This window comes from Botryllus schlosseri, chromosome 8 (assembly GCF_051294905.1).
Source record: "Botryllus schlosseri isolate E-star chromosome 8, Bs_hap1, whole genome shotgun sequence".
NCBI lineage: Eukaryota > Metazoa > Chordata > Ascidiacea > Stolidobranchia > Styelidae > Botryllus > Botryllus schlosseri.
In genome coordinates this window covers 15,481,668-15,502,441 of record NC_137243.1, presented here as the reverse complement: position 1 = coordinate 15,502,441, position 20,774 = coordinate 15,481,668, and the positions used below count along the sequence as shown (strand labels likewise).

Below are 20,774 nucleotides of genomic sequence, written 5' to 3'. Positions count from 1 at the left end.
AGCCGAGTTCGCGGCAATCAACGACCTAATTTGGCGATCTTCTCAGCGGGAGATTGCGTCACGTTACAGTGCATTGACGTATCCCGCAAATTGGCGACACGCTTCTCGCTAATTGGCCGCGCGAAACACTGATAATACGACTTATTGAAGCTTCTTAACAGATTAAAACACATTATTAACGACACTATTTTACCCGGTTAACCGGTATATCCGGATATCGGATAATAAAAAAAACCTGCGGTTAACCGGATAATCCAACCCTAATTCGAACCCCGAAACCCCCAAGGCTACGCGACTGGCACACGCACGTATCGAAAACGTCTCTAACGAGGTCGCGTCGATTCGCCTGATTACTAATTACTGGTCACAAATCACTTGGGCATTTGAGCATGTCGTACGAGGTGGCCGCCACCTCGTAAATATGGTGACGAGGCTGCGCCACCTCGTAACCGCGTAAGTCGGCGCTTATGACTGTGACCATTCCCTGGCAACGAATCTAGTTAATACGGAGGGTTGACGCTGCACCCTGACGCAAACCCTCAAAACGCCAAACAGTGAATCGAGTAATTTACTCATATAAGTTAATAGTCACAAAATCGCAATAACAAACTAACATGTAACAAGCAAGCATTTCTAGTACACTAGATGATTAGAATGCCGGACGCGAACGGTAAGAAGAAGTAAGAATGCAAAAAAGTACCCACAATGCTACCGAGACGAAATTCAACGCTAGACTATAATTTGGCTTTCGAGCAATAACAAGATAGAAACGCTGAGAGCACAATCTCCTGTGCCCCGAGAAAATACGAGTGTCGTAGCCACAACTACGGACACGCAAGGGTAACTGTACAGTGTACAGTGATTACGCTAGTTCAGGACATACAATAATATTCATACAACTCTCTTCGTAAATAGCAATCTTCATTCAATATATTATATCATAATCATGAAATGCTATCAAAATCATACGTGGCTGACATAAGCCACAATCAGCTAGGATCAAAAGTCAGAAAAAGGACGTTACATCGTGGTGATAGCGTCATTGTCACGAAACTGACATCCATTGCGGAACAACTTCAGACGAATGATGCTTTTTGCACTGGCTGCTGTTTCGCGATATACCCTTTGAATATCAAAGTGTCGCCTAGAACAATCGAAGCATGAAATACCACAGAGACGGGCAAAATCAATCAAAATCCGTCGACTCGAAGATACGATGTGTCCAGGGCTTCAACGTAGGCGCACAGTCGCAATTGTATAGGTAACGTTTATTGTAGTTGTCAAGTTATGATGTTTAGCGCTGCAATGACGCGATAACATGAGAATTTTGGCAAGAAAAACGGTAGTGAACACGGACTAGTACACACTCAAGGGTTACGTTCCTTGCAATATACGTATTTGATTCAAGATATTCCGATTATGGTGACGATACGTTACGCGTCCCATTTCTTAACGAAGTTACGAGGTCATCAAACTGGCCATTGCAATTAAGATATGGCTTCCAACTCTATCGATTTGAAGTGACGGTGCGCTATGAGATTGCGATGTCACTATTCATACTGATTGTTCCGATTCCGTGATTGCTCCTCCAAATTAGAACTCTCTCCAAATCATGTCTTATTCGGCGTAGAGCCGAGGTAGGGCCCGGAATGTTGAACAGACACCTCCTGAATGACCGAGAATTTCCTCGGAGAAAAATCCAACGACACAGTTCAGAAAACATTCAAAAATTGCACTTTTTCGAAACTAAATCAAAACAAAAGACTCTGACAACACGGAAACACTGTTCCCCGGTAAAACATCACAACACCTCCTCGCCGGTGCTATCGCCGACAGTCAGTACCGTGCTCTGATGTCCGAAAGCCGCGTTCACCTCCTTGGCGGAGGAGTTGTTCCCGTTGCGCGCGAACGAAGAGTTTTTTCGCAGCGTGGATTTCGTCGGGTTGGCGTCGAGGTCGAAGGCGCCGTTGAACTTTCCGCCGCCGTTCACCAAAAGTCTTTTACGCTCGAAGAGCGTGTTTTCCTTGGTCGCGTCGCTGTCGGATAGCGTCGACGTGGACGATGAGACGCTGCGCATTAGGCTGCTAGACTTGAAGGCGGCTTGCGCGCGGATGCCGTCTGTGAAGAAGATGCTTATTAATGGTATGTCAACCAGACTTGAACACAGCTAGATAAATTCTCGTTGTCTAATTAGACTCATTAGAGCGAAATAGCGGTAATCTCATTCGACAAATGTTTCTATGCTGGATTTCCAGCTAATGTTAAAGGATAACTGTAAAGTGCGGATACAGCCAATCTTGCTGTACATACATTTGCCAATCTCAATGGGTAAGAAACTGTTGATTTGATATGAAGTCAACTTGAATAAATTTCCAAGTTTTCACGAATTCAGTAATTCTAATTCTAATGTGTTTGGAATAAAACTGTTTAGCTGTAATTCTAATTCTAATTCTAGTCTAATTTGAAAAAAAAAACTGTGTAACTATAATTCTAATCTAATTTTTTGGAAAAGCTGAGGTGGTAAAAGTAGTCAATGTTGCTACCCGACTGGAAGCTGAAGTAACTGCCCAAATTTGCACTCGGTTACAAGCAGAGCTGGTATAATTAGTCATCGTTGCTTGCTAGTAATGTAGAAGTAACTTCGTAAATTTCGAATCGAGCACAAGTAGTAATAACAATTTACGAGTAAGTTAATAAGCAAGTTTTGTTTTTTGAGGTATTCATGGTGTTTGTCGACCACTATGGTCATTTACACCAGGCCGATATTCTTCATTTTGATTCCGTAACTGCCGACTTATAGCACGGCCCACTTCTAGGCTTTTTGTAAGACACCCCTTACGCGGACGAGGTGACAAGGAGGAGCCAAAATAAACCTCCAACAGTTAGGTATAGGAATTCTGAAGTCGACCTCGGTCGGACCAAGTAAAAAAGTAAATATTCAACGACCAGTTTTGCCTTGAGTAGGCAAACCTACATGAGCCCTCCCGACAAAGTAGGAGTACTAGAGTAAGTAGTTTCAATAAGTAGATTTGATCAGGTGTCGCATGCTTTTAGCACTTTAGCAGGGTTGTAATGACTTGAGTCGCGACGTTTTGGTGACTCAACTTGACTCGAGTTATTTTTTAAAATGACTCGACTCGAGTCAATTTTTGTATTGACTCGATTTGTACTCGAGTCACTGTGCACGACTCGAGCCGAGTCATACGACTCGAGACTAGGACGGTCAGGACAGACATTTCATTGTAACTTCGAAGAATAGTAAAGTTACCCCGTCATCGGTATTTCGTCTATCACTCCTGATGCTCGGAAAATAGGGCCAGAAACTGTTCAAAGTGCGGAAAATTACGATATTACGAATGCGAGCCATTCTATATCACTCGAGCAGAGCTAAAAAAAAAGGTCTTGAACCGGATTGATCTGAAAATGGAACTCGAGTCAAAACACTATGACTCGGTGGTGAATTGAAAATGACTAGACGTGACTCGAGTCAAAACTACAAAAGTGAGATTGAATTGTGACTTGATTACGACCCTGCTTTTTAGCAGCTAATCGGTGTGGTAGTTTCATTTGAAATTGCAGTGTGCATCTTCGCGACGAAAGCAAACGAAGTAATGACACGAATATGGGAAATGTTCGAAATATATTTATTCCGTTACTGTGATACGGGCGACGATTTCATGTGGCTTTTGTGACAGTTTGACGCATGAAAGTGATACAAATGCCGTTCAAAACTACTTCCCGCTTTTTAGAAGTGTGAAAGTAAGTCAGATTCCCTAAAATATTGTTTAGTAAATGTGTAACTACTCCAAAAGTGGAAATACTCCACTTGCGTAAATCAACTCTGCTACTCCCAAAGAGAAAGCATTTGGTTACTGACCGACTCCGCATAATTCAACATACTTTTTCTGGCATAACCGTTCCTGTGCGGTTTCAGCGGTATCTTCTCGTAACGCGCCTTGTCGTGCGTCTTGGTTTTGCGTCTTCTCGGGACCGGCTTCTTTAATCCCTTCTTTCTATAATTAGAATTATTACCATGACAAGGCGAATATTCTTTGCCACAAAAATCAATCGTCGTGTATAAGATAGGACACAGCGGTATTAATATCGGCACGCAGGATTTACAAACCTTAAACAGTAGCAAGTGAGGAACCAGATGATGCAGCTTATCGCCGTAATCAGGATGAAAATCACAATCCCAGTGTACATGACGCTCCAATCTGAAATGGGAATGCGTCAAAAGTCGAAAGGTCGAGATCTAACACTGGTACATTGGGTATAAATACTAGGTATACCAGTAGATGTTAGATTGACAACCATACGTGGTCTTTCCGACATTTTGATATGAGTTTGTTGTACCGCATTGTGTCTCACATACCACATTGAATAGATGAAGATAGCGGAAACTCTGATTCCATATACGTACTCTCCAAACATTTCGTATCGATACGCGTCAACGCAAAATTCAACTCACCACAGTTTCTCTTTCCATCGCCCATATATACCCTGAAGAAATTCTCCATCCAAAACACGTCGCATTCACACTCATGCGACCCGGACCGGCACCGTCCGTGTCCCGAACAATCGTTCTCGCAGACTAAACAAAAATTCGGTCGTCAATGACGAGACTCAGTCAGTCAATAGGGCGCGACGTACCGTAAGTCTCCGCCCTGATGAATTTGAACTCCAAAAATTCCACGTCGTGCTTCAGCTTCGAGTTGAGCAAGTAGACTATTTCAGAGGCGAGCATGGCGTCGCCGCTTTCCAGGGTGACGTAGAACTGCACCACCAGGCTGAAAATACGTGTCCGAGTGTAAAAGGTCAGGTCAGTGACAGGGAGCTTCTACATTTTTAAAGTCCGTTTATAGACTATTTCGACAGGTTTTAAGAGCAAATTACAGCATCGATTTTGATTTGAAAGAAACAGATTTGGTGATTTTGGTCAGATTTACGATTCTTTCACGGCGGGATTGGGATATTTACTGGAAATTTCTGATCATTTTCAATTTCCATTGGACTTTTGAACAAATTTCCGCCGTTACAAGATTTATTTGAATGATTCTTGGAGGTACAGGACTATCAACATACAATTGAAGAGTATATTCGTATTGAAATGAACCCGAATATTTTCGGCTGACACTCGTCACGGGTAATTGTCAGAATCTAGTAGAGAATTGGAAAAAACATTGTGATCTAATTGTTGATATAGAAGGTTGATTTGAAATCTCTACTAGCTGCTGACGATCACAACTGATGAGTGGCAGCCAAATATATTCGGGTTCATTTCAATATGAATATACTTTTCAATTACAGGGTTAGGACTTGGATATGATACGACTTCAATTTCAGATTTGGAGTTGAATTCGTGTCTCGTATTCGAAAAGTTTTACGCAATGTCGAGTGTACAGTATTCGGATTGATTTGCAATGCGAACATCACACGGCAGTAACTGATTATAATACCTATAAATTGCGCCTATATCCATCGCCTACAGTAGTTCTCAGGGAGACTAGGAAGAAATGAAATTTTGAAAACCAGCACTGACATAGTTTTCTATTTTCCGCTTCTCGAAGTAGTTTTAGCACATGCCTCGAAAATCACCATTTCTACTTGTATTCAAGCCAAAATGTAAGGAATTATTTCTAATCGTACTCCTGCACCGCAATGCCTACTTTCGACGGCCTCCAAGTAATACGTGACACTCACTGGCCGGTTCCGTGCTCTGCAAAAACGTTTCGAACCACGACTTTGTCTTCGTCTTGCAGTGACAGTAAAACCCCGAGTTGCCTCACGACGGTCTGCTTGCGTTCCTCGTTAAATTTCGCGATGTCCGCTTGCAAGTGTAGTTCAGCCTGGCAAGAAGACAAATGTGTTGGGAGGCTTTAAATCACTTACCAGCAGAACATGTAAATAACTAGGATGTTCCATTATAACAGAAATCTAAACAGTTTTGTTTTTGAAGCCGGATGGTCTTTGTTAGCTTGCTCTGAAGGTGTGTCAAACTGACTAGGCCTCATGTTATTTACACGACGCATCACTCTAAGACTAATTTGGATACTGTACACTGTCCAAGGTGCCAGAGATGAGCGTGGATTTTGATTCGAAAACGCTGGATTTTATAATTTCAGGTGTAATTGTATTTCTAATAATTTGGATTTCAAATAAATGTCAATTTTCATGAGATTTTGAAACAAATTACAGCGATTTGGACTTGGATTCGAGGGTGACACAAAATCTTTCCCGATTCATATTAGGACTCGAATTTGAAGATATTAAATATGTTCATCTCTCCCAGGCGTACATTCAGGGACGTATTTTTCAGGGAAACGCGAGAATGATATTTTCTTAGCCAGAATTTCGGGAAGAACACTATCATGATTCGCATTCCGTCGTTCCAGGTTGAGGCAAGAGATCGCCAACCACAAGACAGAATAGTGCCATTGCCATAATTATCAAACAAATTCGTGCAGCAGTCCAGTAATCTACGTTAATTGTGACCAATTCCAGTGCCAATCTGCACTTAAAAACCACAATTGGTCCAGAGACCAACCTACAACCATGGCAAAATATAGAGTGGTCTCATTACAATTTACAGACAGGAATCATGCCTCGTGTGATGGAAATTGTGTTGAAACAAAGCCCGATAGCACAATCTTCAGAAAGTAAACTAAACTTCCTTCCTGTGACAGTCACAAAGTGAATTTGGGAACACTGTAAACATAGCATTTTCCCTCTATATCTTCGAAGCAGTGAATATGATGAAGCGATGAACAAAATTATACAATAACCCACCAAGTTTGAAGTGAGTGGATCTGGTAGCACCGTCACAAGGACTTTGTCATCAGAAGTCTTGCCTCGAACGTTCGTCACTTTCAGTACAAAAGTATACGTGCCTTGCGCCAATTCGGCGACGTGAAGAATGGCTTTGTGTTCGGAACCGTCTAGTGCAAACTGAAAAACAATGCAAAATGTTCAAACACTGAAGGTCAGCCCTTAAACCTGTACCATTCGTTGCCACAAAAACACGAATAATGCAGTTCCGATGCAGGCTATGCAGTGTAGCAGATGGTAAGCGCACCCACACCTGACCCATACAGAACACCCAAAGTTCCAGTAGCTTTAAAAAGCCCGAGATGGCCAGTGTACAGTGAGATTGTTTTGGCAATAGCGTGCAACTTTCGAAAATACAGCATAGACCGCGACTCAAGATGCAGTACTATTGTACGGAGTTGTGACGTAGGCTACGACACAAATTCAATCCATTTCTGAACCGCTTTCAATATGGAATCTTTGTTACGTGAGTACCTCGGAGTAGAAGTAGTTAGCGAAAACACTCGCGTATTTAGATCCTTCGAGTACATTATTATCGGGATGGAGTAAAATCATACCAAAATAATATCACATTTCTAGATTACCTCACAAGCTTCACCTCTAAATCGAGAGAACTGGAGATTGGAGAAGTATCATCGTTATTAGCCAAACACCAAATCACCGCAAATCATACCCCGGCAGCTGGACTTTTGTCTGTCCTGCTCCAAAAATATTCTTTAATGCCGTAATCGTCATGCGACCCGCTGCCGTTCAGCATCGCCACGTTGTCCGGCAGAGACATTTTGATGTCGGCTCCAGCGTTGGCAACGGGCGGTTGTTCTGCAACGAAAGAGATTTGCGATTTCAAAATTTAGATATTTGCGGATGAAGTTGACAGAACCGTGGCAGGTGTCACATGCCGCATCATCATACAGCAAACGTGAATTAAATTAGAATTCGAGTTAACCATAACACTGCAGGGTAAAGCAGGGATCTGTTGAATCAGAAGTTACACAGCAAATCCAGTATTTAGCCTTGATAACTCTGCACTCCGTGGGCATCGTGCATTTTTGGGCTTTATTAATATCACCGACTTGTTTGTAACTGTGACCTGAGTGAAGATGTGACATTGTCAGATGGCTACCACTTAACATGAAGTCGTCAAGATCATATCACCAGTGAAGGTCAATATTGATTACGCATTGCGTTGTTCCATTCTGGAAATGCGCGTGACTCTATTCCTTCATCGGCTCTCTTTCTCATCTGCTGTCTCGAGGGATATTTACCCTAATGAAAATCTTAACTTTTGACGGAAATGCGCAGGATAATACTAACATATTACCGTGTTTACTACGCATGGCGTCGAGTATCGGATGAAATTGTACGTCTGGATGTTCGCATCACTGCTGCAGACTTGGACAATTATATAATTTTAGTTGCGTATGCTGATTAGACTAATTAGAACGAAATGCCGTTGATCTATTTCTAACCTAATTTGTGAAATCTTCCCTTTCTCTAATTCTAGTTATAATCTAATTTGTGAAATGTTTCTGAGCTCACATTTTAATTTCATGTAAATGCTATCGAACTGTATCGTTCGAAACGAGCCAAGCTTGCTGTACAGACATTTGCTATTCTCCACCCCAATAAGAATGTGCCATGATTTGATAAGTATTCGCTAATTCGGTAATTCCAATTCTAATCTAATTTGAGAAAATTAACTGTGCAGCTACAATTCCAATTTAGAAATAACTGTGTAGCTATCGTTCTAATTCTACTGTAATTAGGAAAAAAAGCTTTTTAGTTGTAATTCTAATTCTAATTTTAGTCTAATTTGGAAATAACTGTGCATCCATAATTTTAATTCTTCTCTAATTCGGAAAGAATATTTGTAGCTGTAATTCTAATTCTAACCTAATTTGGAAAACTAAACTGTGCAGCTATAATTCTAATTTTAGTCTAATTTGGAAATAACTGTGTATCTATAATTTTGATTCTTCTCTAGTTACGGAATAATATTTGTAGCTGTAATTCTAATTCCAGCCTAATTTGGAGATATTAACTGTGTAGCTATATTTCTAATTTTAGTCCAATTTGGAAATAATTGTGCATCTATAATTTTTATTCTTCTCCAATTAGGAGAGAATATTTGTAGCTGTAATTCTGATACTAATCCAATTTGAACAAGCTGAAATATTTTCTAGTTGTCCAAGTCTGCATATACGATCTTTGTACATTGCTTAAGTCGGTAACAAACAGGCCATAGCAACACGCACCTTCCTTCACTGTTATGACGACTTTATCGGAGTCCGAATCGCCGTCTGCGTCGGTAACAGTTAATGTGATCGTGTACTGTCCTGCCTTTGTGATTCCGGTCACGGAAGTTTGCAACGAGCTCGGTTTCACGATCGTCACGCCCTTGACTTCACTAAACGACAAACAAATCGCATGCGTCACACAGAACACCACAAAACATCAATGTATTCAGGATTTCAAGCAAATTACGACAACACGAGTGCCGAAATCCCAGCATTTGGAATAGGGCAATTCAGCATAGCAATTATAGATGCGGCCAGTTTACGCGTTATCGTAAATCGATGGAAATATCTCAACTATATAGCAGCTTATTATGACACAAATTTCTTAAATGAAACGTCGGTACCTTGCCATCTTCCATAACACCGAAGTAATTTGCTTATCATCCGTGCTTTTCGACCCGTCCAAATTAGCGCTGACCGCCCCTCCGTCCAGCGGCAGGAGCAATTGCCGATCCTCCCCTGCGTCCGCCTTGGGCGGATTGTTGGACTCCTGCAATTGCGAAAGATAACAATTGGTTTTTGACAAATCTCAGGCACCACGACCCGCGTGTCACAATTGTCGCAGTTAGTCAAATCTCAAACAGCCGTGGATTTACTATCTATAAATCAAAATACTTTTCCGGGTTTTAGATCGAAATCAACTACCTATCGAGAAATTCATATTGCTTAACTTTACAACTAAATGCTTTTCGACTGGCTCTCATCAAGACTTGACCAAATGCAAAATACGGAAAGAGTCGCGACGAATTTTTCAATACAGTAGTGCTATACTGTCACTTGGGTGTTTCTACAGCCAAATTCTTTATGCAGTAGCTGCCCGTTGTTGCATGCCGTTTGCGATTCTGTATAGTCATCATTCTAACGCAACAAGGACAAAATTAAACTTCGAATTTGGTTACCATATTTACTGACGTTTCAATTCCAATTACAATTCCGGAAATGGCTGAAATTTGTTCAAAATTCGCATGCAAATTGAAAATTATTGAAAATTTCATGTCCACGTTCAAATCAAGACCCAGCTTGTAGATATTCGTAAACCTATGTACGACCCAAATCATAAAATCTGTCTTTTATTAAATCTAAATCCATGCCTGTTGCTCATCACAGGTGAGGACCATGACCGTACAGCGGAACAATTTCCCAGTCATCACATCAATCACGCATCAGCTACACCGTTAAAACCAGTAAAACTCTATAGTACACAATGTACCGCTATTTAGAAAGAACACGCCGGCGTATGCGTTGAGGAAAAGGAAACATCGACCCTCGCATCCTCATTAGAGACGGTTGCAGCAAATGTTTAATTGCCACAACGCAACATAGACAGGATGTCGTCGAGTTACGATTGAACGGGCTCGCGATTTCAACGACTACGTCCTCGAACGCATCGCCGTCGCGTTGGGCAGTCGCGCCTAGACCATCGTACCGGTTGCACTATTATCGTGACTTTCGCAGAGTCCTCTTGTCCAGCAGAGTCCTTTACGGTAAGCAGAAATTCGTAATTGCCGGCCTCCAAGTTTGAGACTTTAACACACTTTTCCCTCGCACCCTGAATGAAATAAAAAGAAAACCAAACTGACGAACGGAAGTGGAAGCATCTAGAAGTGATGGCTTCCGACAACGACTGATTATTTTACTTTCTACTCAATCAAAGTAGAAGTGAAGGCTTCCAAGACATGTCAAAATTATCGAAGCAGAGATAGAACGTACGAAAAGTACTTCGATGCAATGATACCTTGCCTGCACTTGCTCAGTGAACACAGAGTTCAAGTCAAACAGAAGAAGAGACAAGACGCAAGACAAAATTGTAGCGTTAGGTCGAAAAATCGTCAAAAATGTTTACAAAGTCAACTTGTGATGAAGACAACATTGTCAGAATGCAGCAACACGATGTGTCACCAGCAGTTTACGCACAACTTCAGTGTTGCAAGCCCGCAACTGCTGCTGTTCAACGTTATTCCTCCATTCTTGGCAAGCTGCTTAGTAAAGACAGACTACCAGAGAATGTAGGATAGTATCTTTCGTTGCACTACAAAATTTTAAAGTTATTTCTACCATAATGCATGATGCAACAACTACTGGAATTCTACATAAGTGCAGATTTCGTTAAGAAGTTTTTTCATGTAAAAATTTGTCAGTTTTTGAGTCGAAAAAGTTTTTTCAAGCCAAACTACTTCGCAAGGACAGACAGTTCCAACCAGAACTGAAGATAAGTACTACAATTCTACCATTATCTGGGAAAACACCTAATTTACATACATGAGGTAAAAATTCAGTTTTTAAGGTAAAAAATTGTCAAAATTTTGATTTCTTAGGTCAAAATCTTCCCTTTCTTAGGTGAAAAAAAATCACCCTACTAATCACAATTGCTACTAAAGTAGAAGAAGCAATTTTCAAGAATAGGCTAGTCAAAACTACCATATTTCAAGTGTGAGTAGAAAATACAGGTACGAGAAGCACTCAAGTAGTTTCAAAGGGTAGCTTCGGTGCATGGGTCGCATACTAGTATCAGTTTGGCTGTGCTGGCTCCTTTCGACAGTTGCAGGGCGGGTCTAACACAAAATAATGAATGAGACTACAAGCAGGTGCAATTTTCGTAAATATATCAGTTACCATGACAGAGGCTATCACACTCGCTTGATACACGGCCATTTCACTCAATAAAGTGATGTAAACACTACCATTTTTTTCTTACCCCGCTATCCCGGCATGCAGTGGATACCAATTTTATGGCCAAGTCCTTGGTCTGACCTGGTGGAGGAGCGAACCCGTTTAGCAATTATACAGTGACGCGACAATTTCTCATACTTCACAATTGTAACAGACTACACAAGGCAGTGAATATCCCAAGCGTGCTTTGGGAAGGATATCTGACTCATAACATTCTGCCGTACAATCGTGAGGGCGCTCATGATTCACGAAAACAAAAGAACAAGTCAAAATCCAGGCCATACATACATGCAGATCAATGCCGCCCTTCTCGCGGGACGGACTCAGGGACCATTTATATTCTTGAATACCCCAGTCGTCCGTGCTATCGTTGCCGCAGAGCGTGATAGAGTTTTGCGGCATGTGTATCACTTGATTAGGCCCGGCGTTCGCGATCGGAGGATTGTCGATCCCTGCAAAATTGATGGAAAAAGTTAATGAAACAGCGCGACGACAATCCAAAATGAGATTACATCCTATTCACGCCTGCAATCACGAGGAAAATAGAATACCATATTGGACGAGTCCGCCGGAATGGAACCTGATACCGAAAATTTATAACAATCGAGCATGATAAAATGACAATATGGAGGAGGTAATTGATGGCTTTATTGCAGCTATCGTAATGAAAACAAAGAAGAAATACGAATACAAACAAGAAAAATACCCGCACCTCGTTTTAACCAAGGAATTATTTCGGCAACAAATTACTTTGTGAGCTCATTTTATACCATCATGTTAACAAGCCATCTGTGACTAATGCCCTAGAAAACACTCTGTCACTATTCGCATAAAGTTTTTATTTCGATATTCAAATCCTTGCCAAACCATGGAGCAATAGCAATCAGCAAATATCAGTCATAAGCCTGCAGCAGTACATCCTGTATTGTGCCCTTGCAAAATTGTTGAAGAGGAGATGATTAGTAATTCGACTTGTACAGTTGCTGATTTGTCAAAATTTACATGACTTAGTAATTACACACACTATACCCTTGTCTAATTTGATTCACGAGTAAAAGAATGAACACAATGTCAGCAGCTAGAATGCTGTCTATAAGGACTTAGCGCTAGAGAAGTTTGAGATATTGAACATCAATGACCACCAGTGTCATATAGGCCTGACACTGTGATGTTTTTCATTCAAGGAGAAGCTGGACCAGAAAACCCAAGAGTTGCATTGTATTGAGAGACGTTAACTATTTGTGTAGCGGCCAGATTGAAAAAGTAGGTATATACACAAAGCTACAAGGTTTGGTCTGATCTCATGTGACATTTGTAATGGAGCTATGCCTAAGCCTATCTCCATGCACAGCAGTGTAGTGGATACAAAATTTACAAAAGAACAGAAGCTAATAACATGTGGCGAGTCAAGTGCAGCTTGCCAGTTTTCAAATATGCCCACTTGCCCAGTAATCCTTTCAGCAAAGGAATTAACAACCCACCAAGTGCCGTCATAGATTGTGCATCAGCGGATAAAGAGTCATTAACCCCATCACTCTGCATGCCAATACAAAGTAAACTTACTCTTTTTCACTACTATGGTTGTTGTGGTGTAGTTGCTGGCTCCGTCCGTGTCTGTCACAGTTAATTTGAATGTGTAATTTCCAACCACTAGACCAGTGATCTTCAGCACCTGTATGCATGATGAAAATGATGGGTTAATATTTCAAAAACACAGAAACTTTGTAGCTGAGGCAACGTGAAATACTGTTGAAAATTAGCCTAAAATACAACATTTAACACATGCATAATCATGGCCATGGGCCATATTGATGGTGACATACCAACTAAGTGTATAATACGCATTTACATGCAGAATATATTTCTAATGCATATACAGCACTGGTGTTAGCTCTGTTTTTGACATGTTGACTAGTGCTTCAGTCTTATGCATGGGTTGTAGGCATGTAATAATCTTTTTTAAAAGCAACATCAAAAATGTAGCCATGAACGTAGTGGCAGACCTCTGCACAGTGCAATTTCCAACTATCATCAGTTCAGTTCTTTTCAAAGCATAATTTGGGCGGCCTTTATGAAATGCAGTGATTTAAGATTCTGCAAAAAATAACACTCTGCAGGAAACTTGCGATACTAGACCCGTTGCATCCATAAATAACGCATATGCAATGTGCATCGTGTACACATTATCTTCGGACGGATAAAATGCAACTACAGTTACAGGTGGGAACGTAGCAGAAGAAGGATTAATTCTCGAGTCAAATCAGAAGCAGCACCAATACAACAATCTGATGCTAAGCCTATTCAATCATCGGCCAACACCATCCTGCAATCATTGATTATGTCAAGGAAGTAGAAAGCAATTTGCACACCGCTGTGTACAGGATCAATCCATTCCAACAGAAAATCTAGCACTTACAGAAAATCAATCTCAGAATGTGATCATAAGAGCGTGAGAGTAAGAGTATGAGCACCAATCCAAAGATATCGTTGTCTGACTCACCATCAAGAGTTTGTTCACAAACATAGAGCAATGATAATTCCATGGTATGAATTGGACAGAATAATAAGGACCGGAACCAATACCATGAGAAAACTCACATTGAGCGCACAACAATATCTTGCTGCGTATTATATCTTCTCACAGATTGGTGACAAGAACAATATTGGGTTAAGATCAGGCTATGAATACATATTTAAGAGCACACAGGTTCAAAGTCCGTTTTGTCATATTCTGCATTGTAGTGTAGAGCCACAACGTTGTAGGCTACCCAGCAGTAGAGAATAAAATATCAAACACGCATAAAGCATAAATCATATCAAGCTGTCGTTTGACCATATTTTTTTGATAAGGGTTGAATCGGGACATGGTGCAGTTATTTACCATGTGAATAGGCCATTCGTCGCAAAACTTGGCTTCATTTAGCAGCCTGAGATTTCGGCAGTGATTTAACAATTTACCGCCCAAGGCCCAAGTTATAATAAAACAGTGCACAAAGAGACAAATGATATTGATGCATATACTTGAACTCAGGAGCTGCATGTAATCTAAAACCTGGGCAAGGGATAGTATTAGGAACACTGTATGCGCGTGATTTCACACACTGGTTTCTCACATGACTACCATAACAATACACCCTCCGTTCCTAATTGTGCTAGCAGGGGTACTATACATACCTTAGGATACCCATTATCATTCAACAATAGAATCAGAGATAAACTGTCAAACAAACAAGCAGCAAACGGCAACGGAATGGCAGTTACTTGGAACGATTACTACTGGGGACTGTATCTGAATCCCTCTGGGCTTTTGAGATCGCCAATAAATCTTAGATACAATGTTTTGCTGCACTTATTGTTGACACATGATGCCGCACTGAATGGGCCTATTATAAATATACATAATTTGATACATATTGGTAGCACCAAATTATGATAGATGGTCTCGCTATTTCGAGAGCATACCCTGGCGCGTAAAATATGGGTGAAGTTATCGATCACCCGCTAAACCGCCCTTGACAATACCAAAATTGCCCACTTGACAGATTTAAGAGGCAATCATCCCTTTTGGTGTATCACAAAGATCAAGTCCAAGCAACATAAACAAACAAGGCTGCCTCTATTATGATGGCAGTTATTTGGCGTTGCTGTCTGAGCCAATTACAAGCAATTCGTTTAGTGAAGGGGCACAGAATTCAATGGGATTGCGCTGGTCATGGGCAGCTGATTTCAAGAGCAAAAACGTGATAAAACGATTGCCTCGCCAAATAAAATATTCATAAATTCTACGATCTTCTATCAGTTCAAGCATCCTGATCTGTGGTAGATATTTCGAGGGATCGTACTCAAAGCGACCAACACAAGAGAGTCTTAAATACTATGGTAAAACAGCAAATTATGCACCATGCACAGATTGGATGGTATTAGCTAATTCAATAATTATGCCCCTCAAAAATCAATGAAAACAATGGTAGTAGTATCTTATAACTATACAGCAGCACAAAGCCATCTCATGGCTATTTTAAGATGTTCATAAGTTCATATCATATCATAGTCGAGACAAAGATTGAGCATTTTTTACCAGTGCCAGAATGAATGATAATTGTTAAGTAAATAAGAGAGTTGAGAAAATATCATCAAATGCCAGAGAGACATGACATAGCTTTTTCTTCGCTTCGCTAGACCATGTTTATCCTACGAGGAATTGAAGGCAAGTTTACGAATTGTTACAGAAGAAAGAAAAAGTTTGTTCTACAACATCTACGATGGATATGCCAAATTTAAACCGAATCAAGTAGAAATTATAACACCAGAAAGGTAGTCATACTGAGAACTGAGCCTCAAAATGGTAAACACCAAAATTATCAATTGATTATGACAACTTAGTACAATGCCACAAATTTTTGACAGATGCTCAAATTATAGCGGTGTCACTTTCAGTTTGACAATGTCCCTATCAATCCTCCAAAACCCCATCAAAATAACATGGACCTAACAACTTAACAATCGAGCACGATCCCAACTCGTGGGTAATCTTGAAGGCGAACCCTTGCGAAAATCTGGCTCAGAGAACGCATAGGATTTGTTTGAAGCCTGGTTAACAGCCACTGCCTCACACATGTGTAGGACTGTCCACAAAATGAAATATCAAGTCATATCTAGAAATAAACCTAGACGGCCCTTGAAATGATCCAGAGCTCACTCAAACAAACCTTTTCGTGTGGAAAATTGCCGTTTTCATCTTTGTTAATATTGTCTTGCAAGGGACCTTCTACTTCCTCCCATTCGTAGAGCGCGATTCCATCGTCGTCGTGGCTTTCTGGACGGAAAATGATAAAAATTATTATTGTCATCATAGAATACCATCAAAAGGAACGGCAAACATATTCCTAAATCTGCGTTGCCAATATGAAGGATCTGTGCCAGTGTCTTGTTGATTTACAGAAGCTCAAGTCACAAGAGCTGAGTTGACTAGGAGGATGTGTTTCAGTCTTGTAATTTTCCTTCAATACAGCAACTTACGTCACTTCATTATCGAATGAATAATATCCACCTATGAAACTATGCATCAGCGAGGAAGGCCTACATTACTTCAGAAATAGGCCAAGACCAGTAGTAGGCCTATAAATGACTCATGATTTCCTTCTAAGCAATTTGAGGTTGCTAAATTTTACTTTAATACAATGCTATGAATTTAACGTAGCGACAAATTCAACCAGATATTCTTCAACACGCTCAATTCTTGCATAGCGTGGCATTCAAATCGTAGGACACTTATGCCCTTCAAAAAAGTCACATTTAATTGGCCGAGTAGTATTGCTCAATGATATTTCGCTGATATGGACAATGGACATCCTATCAGTTAATCTGCAATGGATAATAATGCCACAGACAGAAGGAAAGCGCTCAGAAAATGACGTTTGATATAATCATAATTATAAGATTAAATACAATATTCAAGGCCAGCATCGGTAGCGTCTATATAAACAAAACAAGCTCTATTCGGCTTACTTGATCCATCAAGCAAAGTCGAGTCGGTGGGCAAGGTCAGAACCTGAGGCAGCGGCACAATGACAGCGACCGGTGGCGTGTTCACCCTGACCTTTGGCAGAACGGTGACGTTCACAAAGGCTTCGCCGTACGAGTTATCGCCGCTCACTCCAACCTTGATCGAAAATCAAAGCACGCTTACCAAACTTCACACACAAACTCCCTTTCAATGCCCGTAATTGATAGCATGCCAACTGAAGCGTATCTCAGATTGTGAAGTAATATTACGGCAAGCAGGCGTCTTATTATTGTTCAGATAGCATGAATGCCATGAATAGCCCATAAGGACTCGGCCACTGGGAATCTTGCAAAAAATAATGACACTTTATGTCCTCCCCCGTTATTGCATTACTGGTGCCTGGATGGAAATCTCAACCCATCAATAGATAGCTCTCAAGACTATACTTCCAGCAATGTACTGTACAACCTACGAAATTACAAATGGGTAGGTACAGTGCTATTGCAAATAACAATTACTAAGCGGACAATGGAATGGTGCCATACAAATAGCTCGAGACATATTTAATCCAAACATCCTTCAAGTCCAACAGGACTGGATTTGGTCGGAAACATAAAATTTTGAGTCAATAATTATTTATTCGAATTCAGACATTGCCATTGTGTCTGACTACCAAATTTATAATAATCACTAATTCAAACAATGACAGTTGGAAATTTCCAAGGAATTTGATGGCATGTTCATTCAGCTGCTTTGAATATGTCAATAAAAGCGCTGTCACCATTGAGAGAGATAGAGAGAGCGAGTGAGTGTGTGTTTAGTCCAACAAATAATTACTAGTCCGGGACACCAGCTTAACTACTACCCATAAACACGCTGGGTACAAAAAAACACTCAATGTTGGACCATGTCTTCAAAGTAGCACAAGCACAGTTAGCCTACATTTATAGTTTCCTAAGATTTTCCACTAGCGCAATAGCACTGATAGGATCAGTCTAACAACATTGAAACTGATGTGAATCTTGATAAGTACAGCTATTTATTTCAGATGTACAAAAATCCAGAACAAAATTTAGGGCACTACAACAAAAATTGCTATAATAAATTCAGGTTGACCTAAATCACCATTTGCATAAAATTGGCTTGGATGACAATGGACATATAGGCCTAATGCGGTTTAGCCATATATTTTCATCTTATTCTGTCCACTCCCGTCGGAGTATTACATATGTACGCCTTAATGATTGGCATTCCGTGACTCAAATTAGAGACAGAGGGATCAAATCAATTGGAATGGTCGTCATCACTCGTCACAATTTTAACTTTCCCCGAGGGTATTGAATACATTCCACATTGTGCTACCAAAGAGTATGTTTGAAAATAGAATGTCACAAGAATAGGATACAGGGCCAACCGATTGTGTAATGAAATACCAGGATATCTATTTTGCAAAGTTTAAAACACCCACTGTCAAGTTCAATGAAATCATAAGACTTGGCTACACGAAAATGAAAGAATTACAAGACCGTAGTCCAACCTTGAACTGATAATTCCCTTCTGTCAACTTTCCAAGTTTCATACTGGGCGTTTCGAAACCTGATTGCGTACCCTCAAAATCTTTTGGATGCTCAATCAGTTTCCACCGGTAATCCAAATTGTCATCTGTGAAAAATTTCATCAAAATCTCAATACTATTCTAAAAAACAAATGCTGTATTAGTGCGAGATGCAGTTCCCGATCCCAACACAATAAGGAAAGCCTCAAGGCAGCTACTGACCTTGCTGGGGTGTGACAGAGGCATGAATCGCAACCGAATCAATTGGCAGACGGATCTGTTGATTGCCACCTGTTGTGACAGTCAGCACAGTCTGTCCTGGTGGTGTTGCATTCAAAGTAACTGTCGATGAAACACCAGCACTCTCTGATGCGGCAGCTTCTAAATGAGAAGAATCTACAATTGGTTCCGGCACTGAGATGCCCAAGGATCAATGTACCTAGCAAATAATACCTCTGTGGACATAGCAACAGCACGCAATAATCACTGTCATAGAAATATATCTTTGTATCCAATTTACGTTATACACCACAGAGCAATAGATAACCACTTCATTCAACTACGATTTATTATCACATATTGCTTTGTAATTAGATTATTTATAAAAGTATGCCAGCTAAAAAGAGTTGAAATTCAAATAAACAAGGTATACCAGCAGAAATTATCAGAATATTACAGAATCTTGGAAAACAATACCTTTCTGCCCAGTTGCACCAGTAGTTGAAGAGATTGATTGTAAAATTTTAGTAATTGGTGCTTCCGTTGTGATGACATTATCCCCACCTGAACTTCCGATCGGGTCATTGCTAGATTGCACAGTGCTTGATTCCAATTGTTTTGGTACGTCACTACTGTCCGAATGCGGCTGGTCTGAAAAAGTCACAAGTGCATGCTTTGAGCATTTGATTTGACGGTTCTAGTTGTACAGAAATGATATCCTAAAACATTATTAAATTTTGAAATTGTCGATTGCGATCCAGTCCATGAAAACACAGAGCCGTCTACATTTACGACACAAATGTTACGAAACCATCACATGTGCTGATTCGGGCATGTAAACAAACAATTAACGACCAACCACCACGTGAAGTATTACAGTTAAGTGTATTGACATACCGGCGGCCGTCCTTGAAACCATAATCAATGATATTGACATGTTGACCTTGTGAGATATGCATCCTTCTGGGATCAGTTCACAGTTCACTAGGATGCAAGCCTGCCGTGTAAAGGATTCAATTAAAGATGTTATTGACAATGCGAATTGAGAGAGTAACTTACGGTATCCTTATATAAAGCAGCGGAGCAATCGGGTTTATCGCAACATTGTTTGCCACACTCTTCCAATGAAGAGACTTCATTCATACGTGTAATGAGTCCTTGGGTTATATTACTTGAAATAACGGAATTCGGGGTCACTTGGTAGGAGCAAGAATCTGAAATCAAAAATATCGGAAAATAGCTCAATGCCGACAAAAAGTCTCTAGAACGCTAACTTATCCTAATATACACTGCCTAAGAAAAAACGACCACGACCTTTGGATCAACACTGATGAAACAGGCCCTCAGCTCATTCTTCATATGAAAGTTACATCTATAATTGAATAACTGTAAATAAGCTATTGCCAGCAATTATACTATGCCATCTTAAATCGTAGGCTATACAGTTAAACGAAATGAAGAAAATAAACTTTAGACATATATATTTACCTTCAGTCGCTGCTATAACTTGAAATATAATCCACAAAAGGAGAAATCTTATTATATATTTGATTTGATAAATATTTGAAGCGTCCATTCTATGAAACGATCTTCTTACGAGGAGATCAGACGTCTGCGACTCCCGCATTGAGAATATTTGCCTCATATCCAGTTTGACAAGTAGTTCACATTATATTAACGTAGATTTAGGAGTAAGGAA

General features: G+C 40.3%; 1 protein-coding gene across 1 annotated transcript; it reads right to left on the bottom strand.

Moving 5' to 3' along the window:
- Positions 1-554: 554 nt before the first annotated feature.
- LOC145444797 (dyslexia-associated protein KIAA0319-like protein) lies at positions 555-20,720 on the bottom strand. The gene is made up of 21 exons (XM_080322812.1): positions 20,564-20,720; positions 20,135-20,289; positions 19,973-20,072; positions 19,553-19,726; positions 19,079-19,237; positions 18,839-18,963; positions 17,304-17,457; positions 16,505-16,611; positions 13,359-13,467; positions 12,084-12,247; positions 10,552-10,674; positions 9,470-9,615; positions 9,084-9,235; positions 7,502-7,647; positions 6,790-6,948; positions 5,704-5,849; positions 4,654-4,790; positions 4,472-4,594; positions 4,127-4,217; positions 3,901-4,013; positions 555-2,118 (listed from the first exon to the last, which is right to left on the bottom strand). The coding sequence occupies exons 1-21, from the start codon at positions 20,718-20,720 to the stop codon at positions 1,802-1,804; spliced, it is 3,057 nt and encodes a 1,018-aa protein (XP_080178938.1). The 3' UTR covers positions 555-1,801.
- Positions 20,721-20,774: the final 54 nt, after the last annotated feature.

Bases quoted from the DNA above. Each gene is read 5' to 3' on its own strand.
- LOC145444797 (XM_080322812.1), bottom strand. From the start codon at position 20,720: ATGAGGCAAATATTCTCAATGCGGGAGTCGCAGACGTCTGATCTCCTC. The intron at 16,612-17,303 runs GTAAGCCGAATA...TTTTCCGTCCAG, and splicing joins GACTTTGCTTGATGGATCAA to AAAGCCACGACGACGATGGA. The intron at 10,675-12,083 runs GTATGTATGGCC...TATTTCATTCAG, and splicing joins AGGGCGGCATTGATCTGCAT to GGTGCGAGGGAAAAGTGTGT.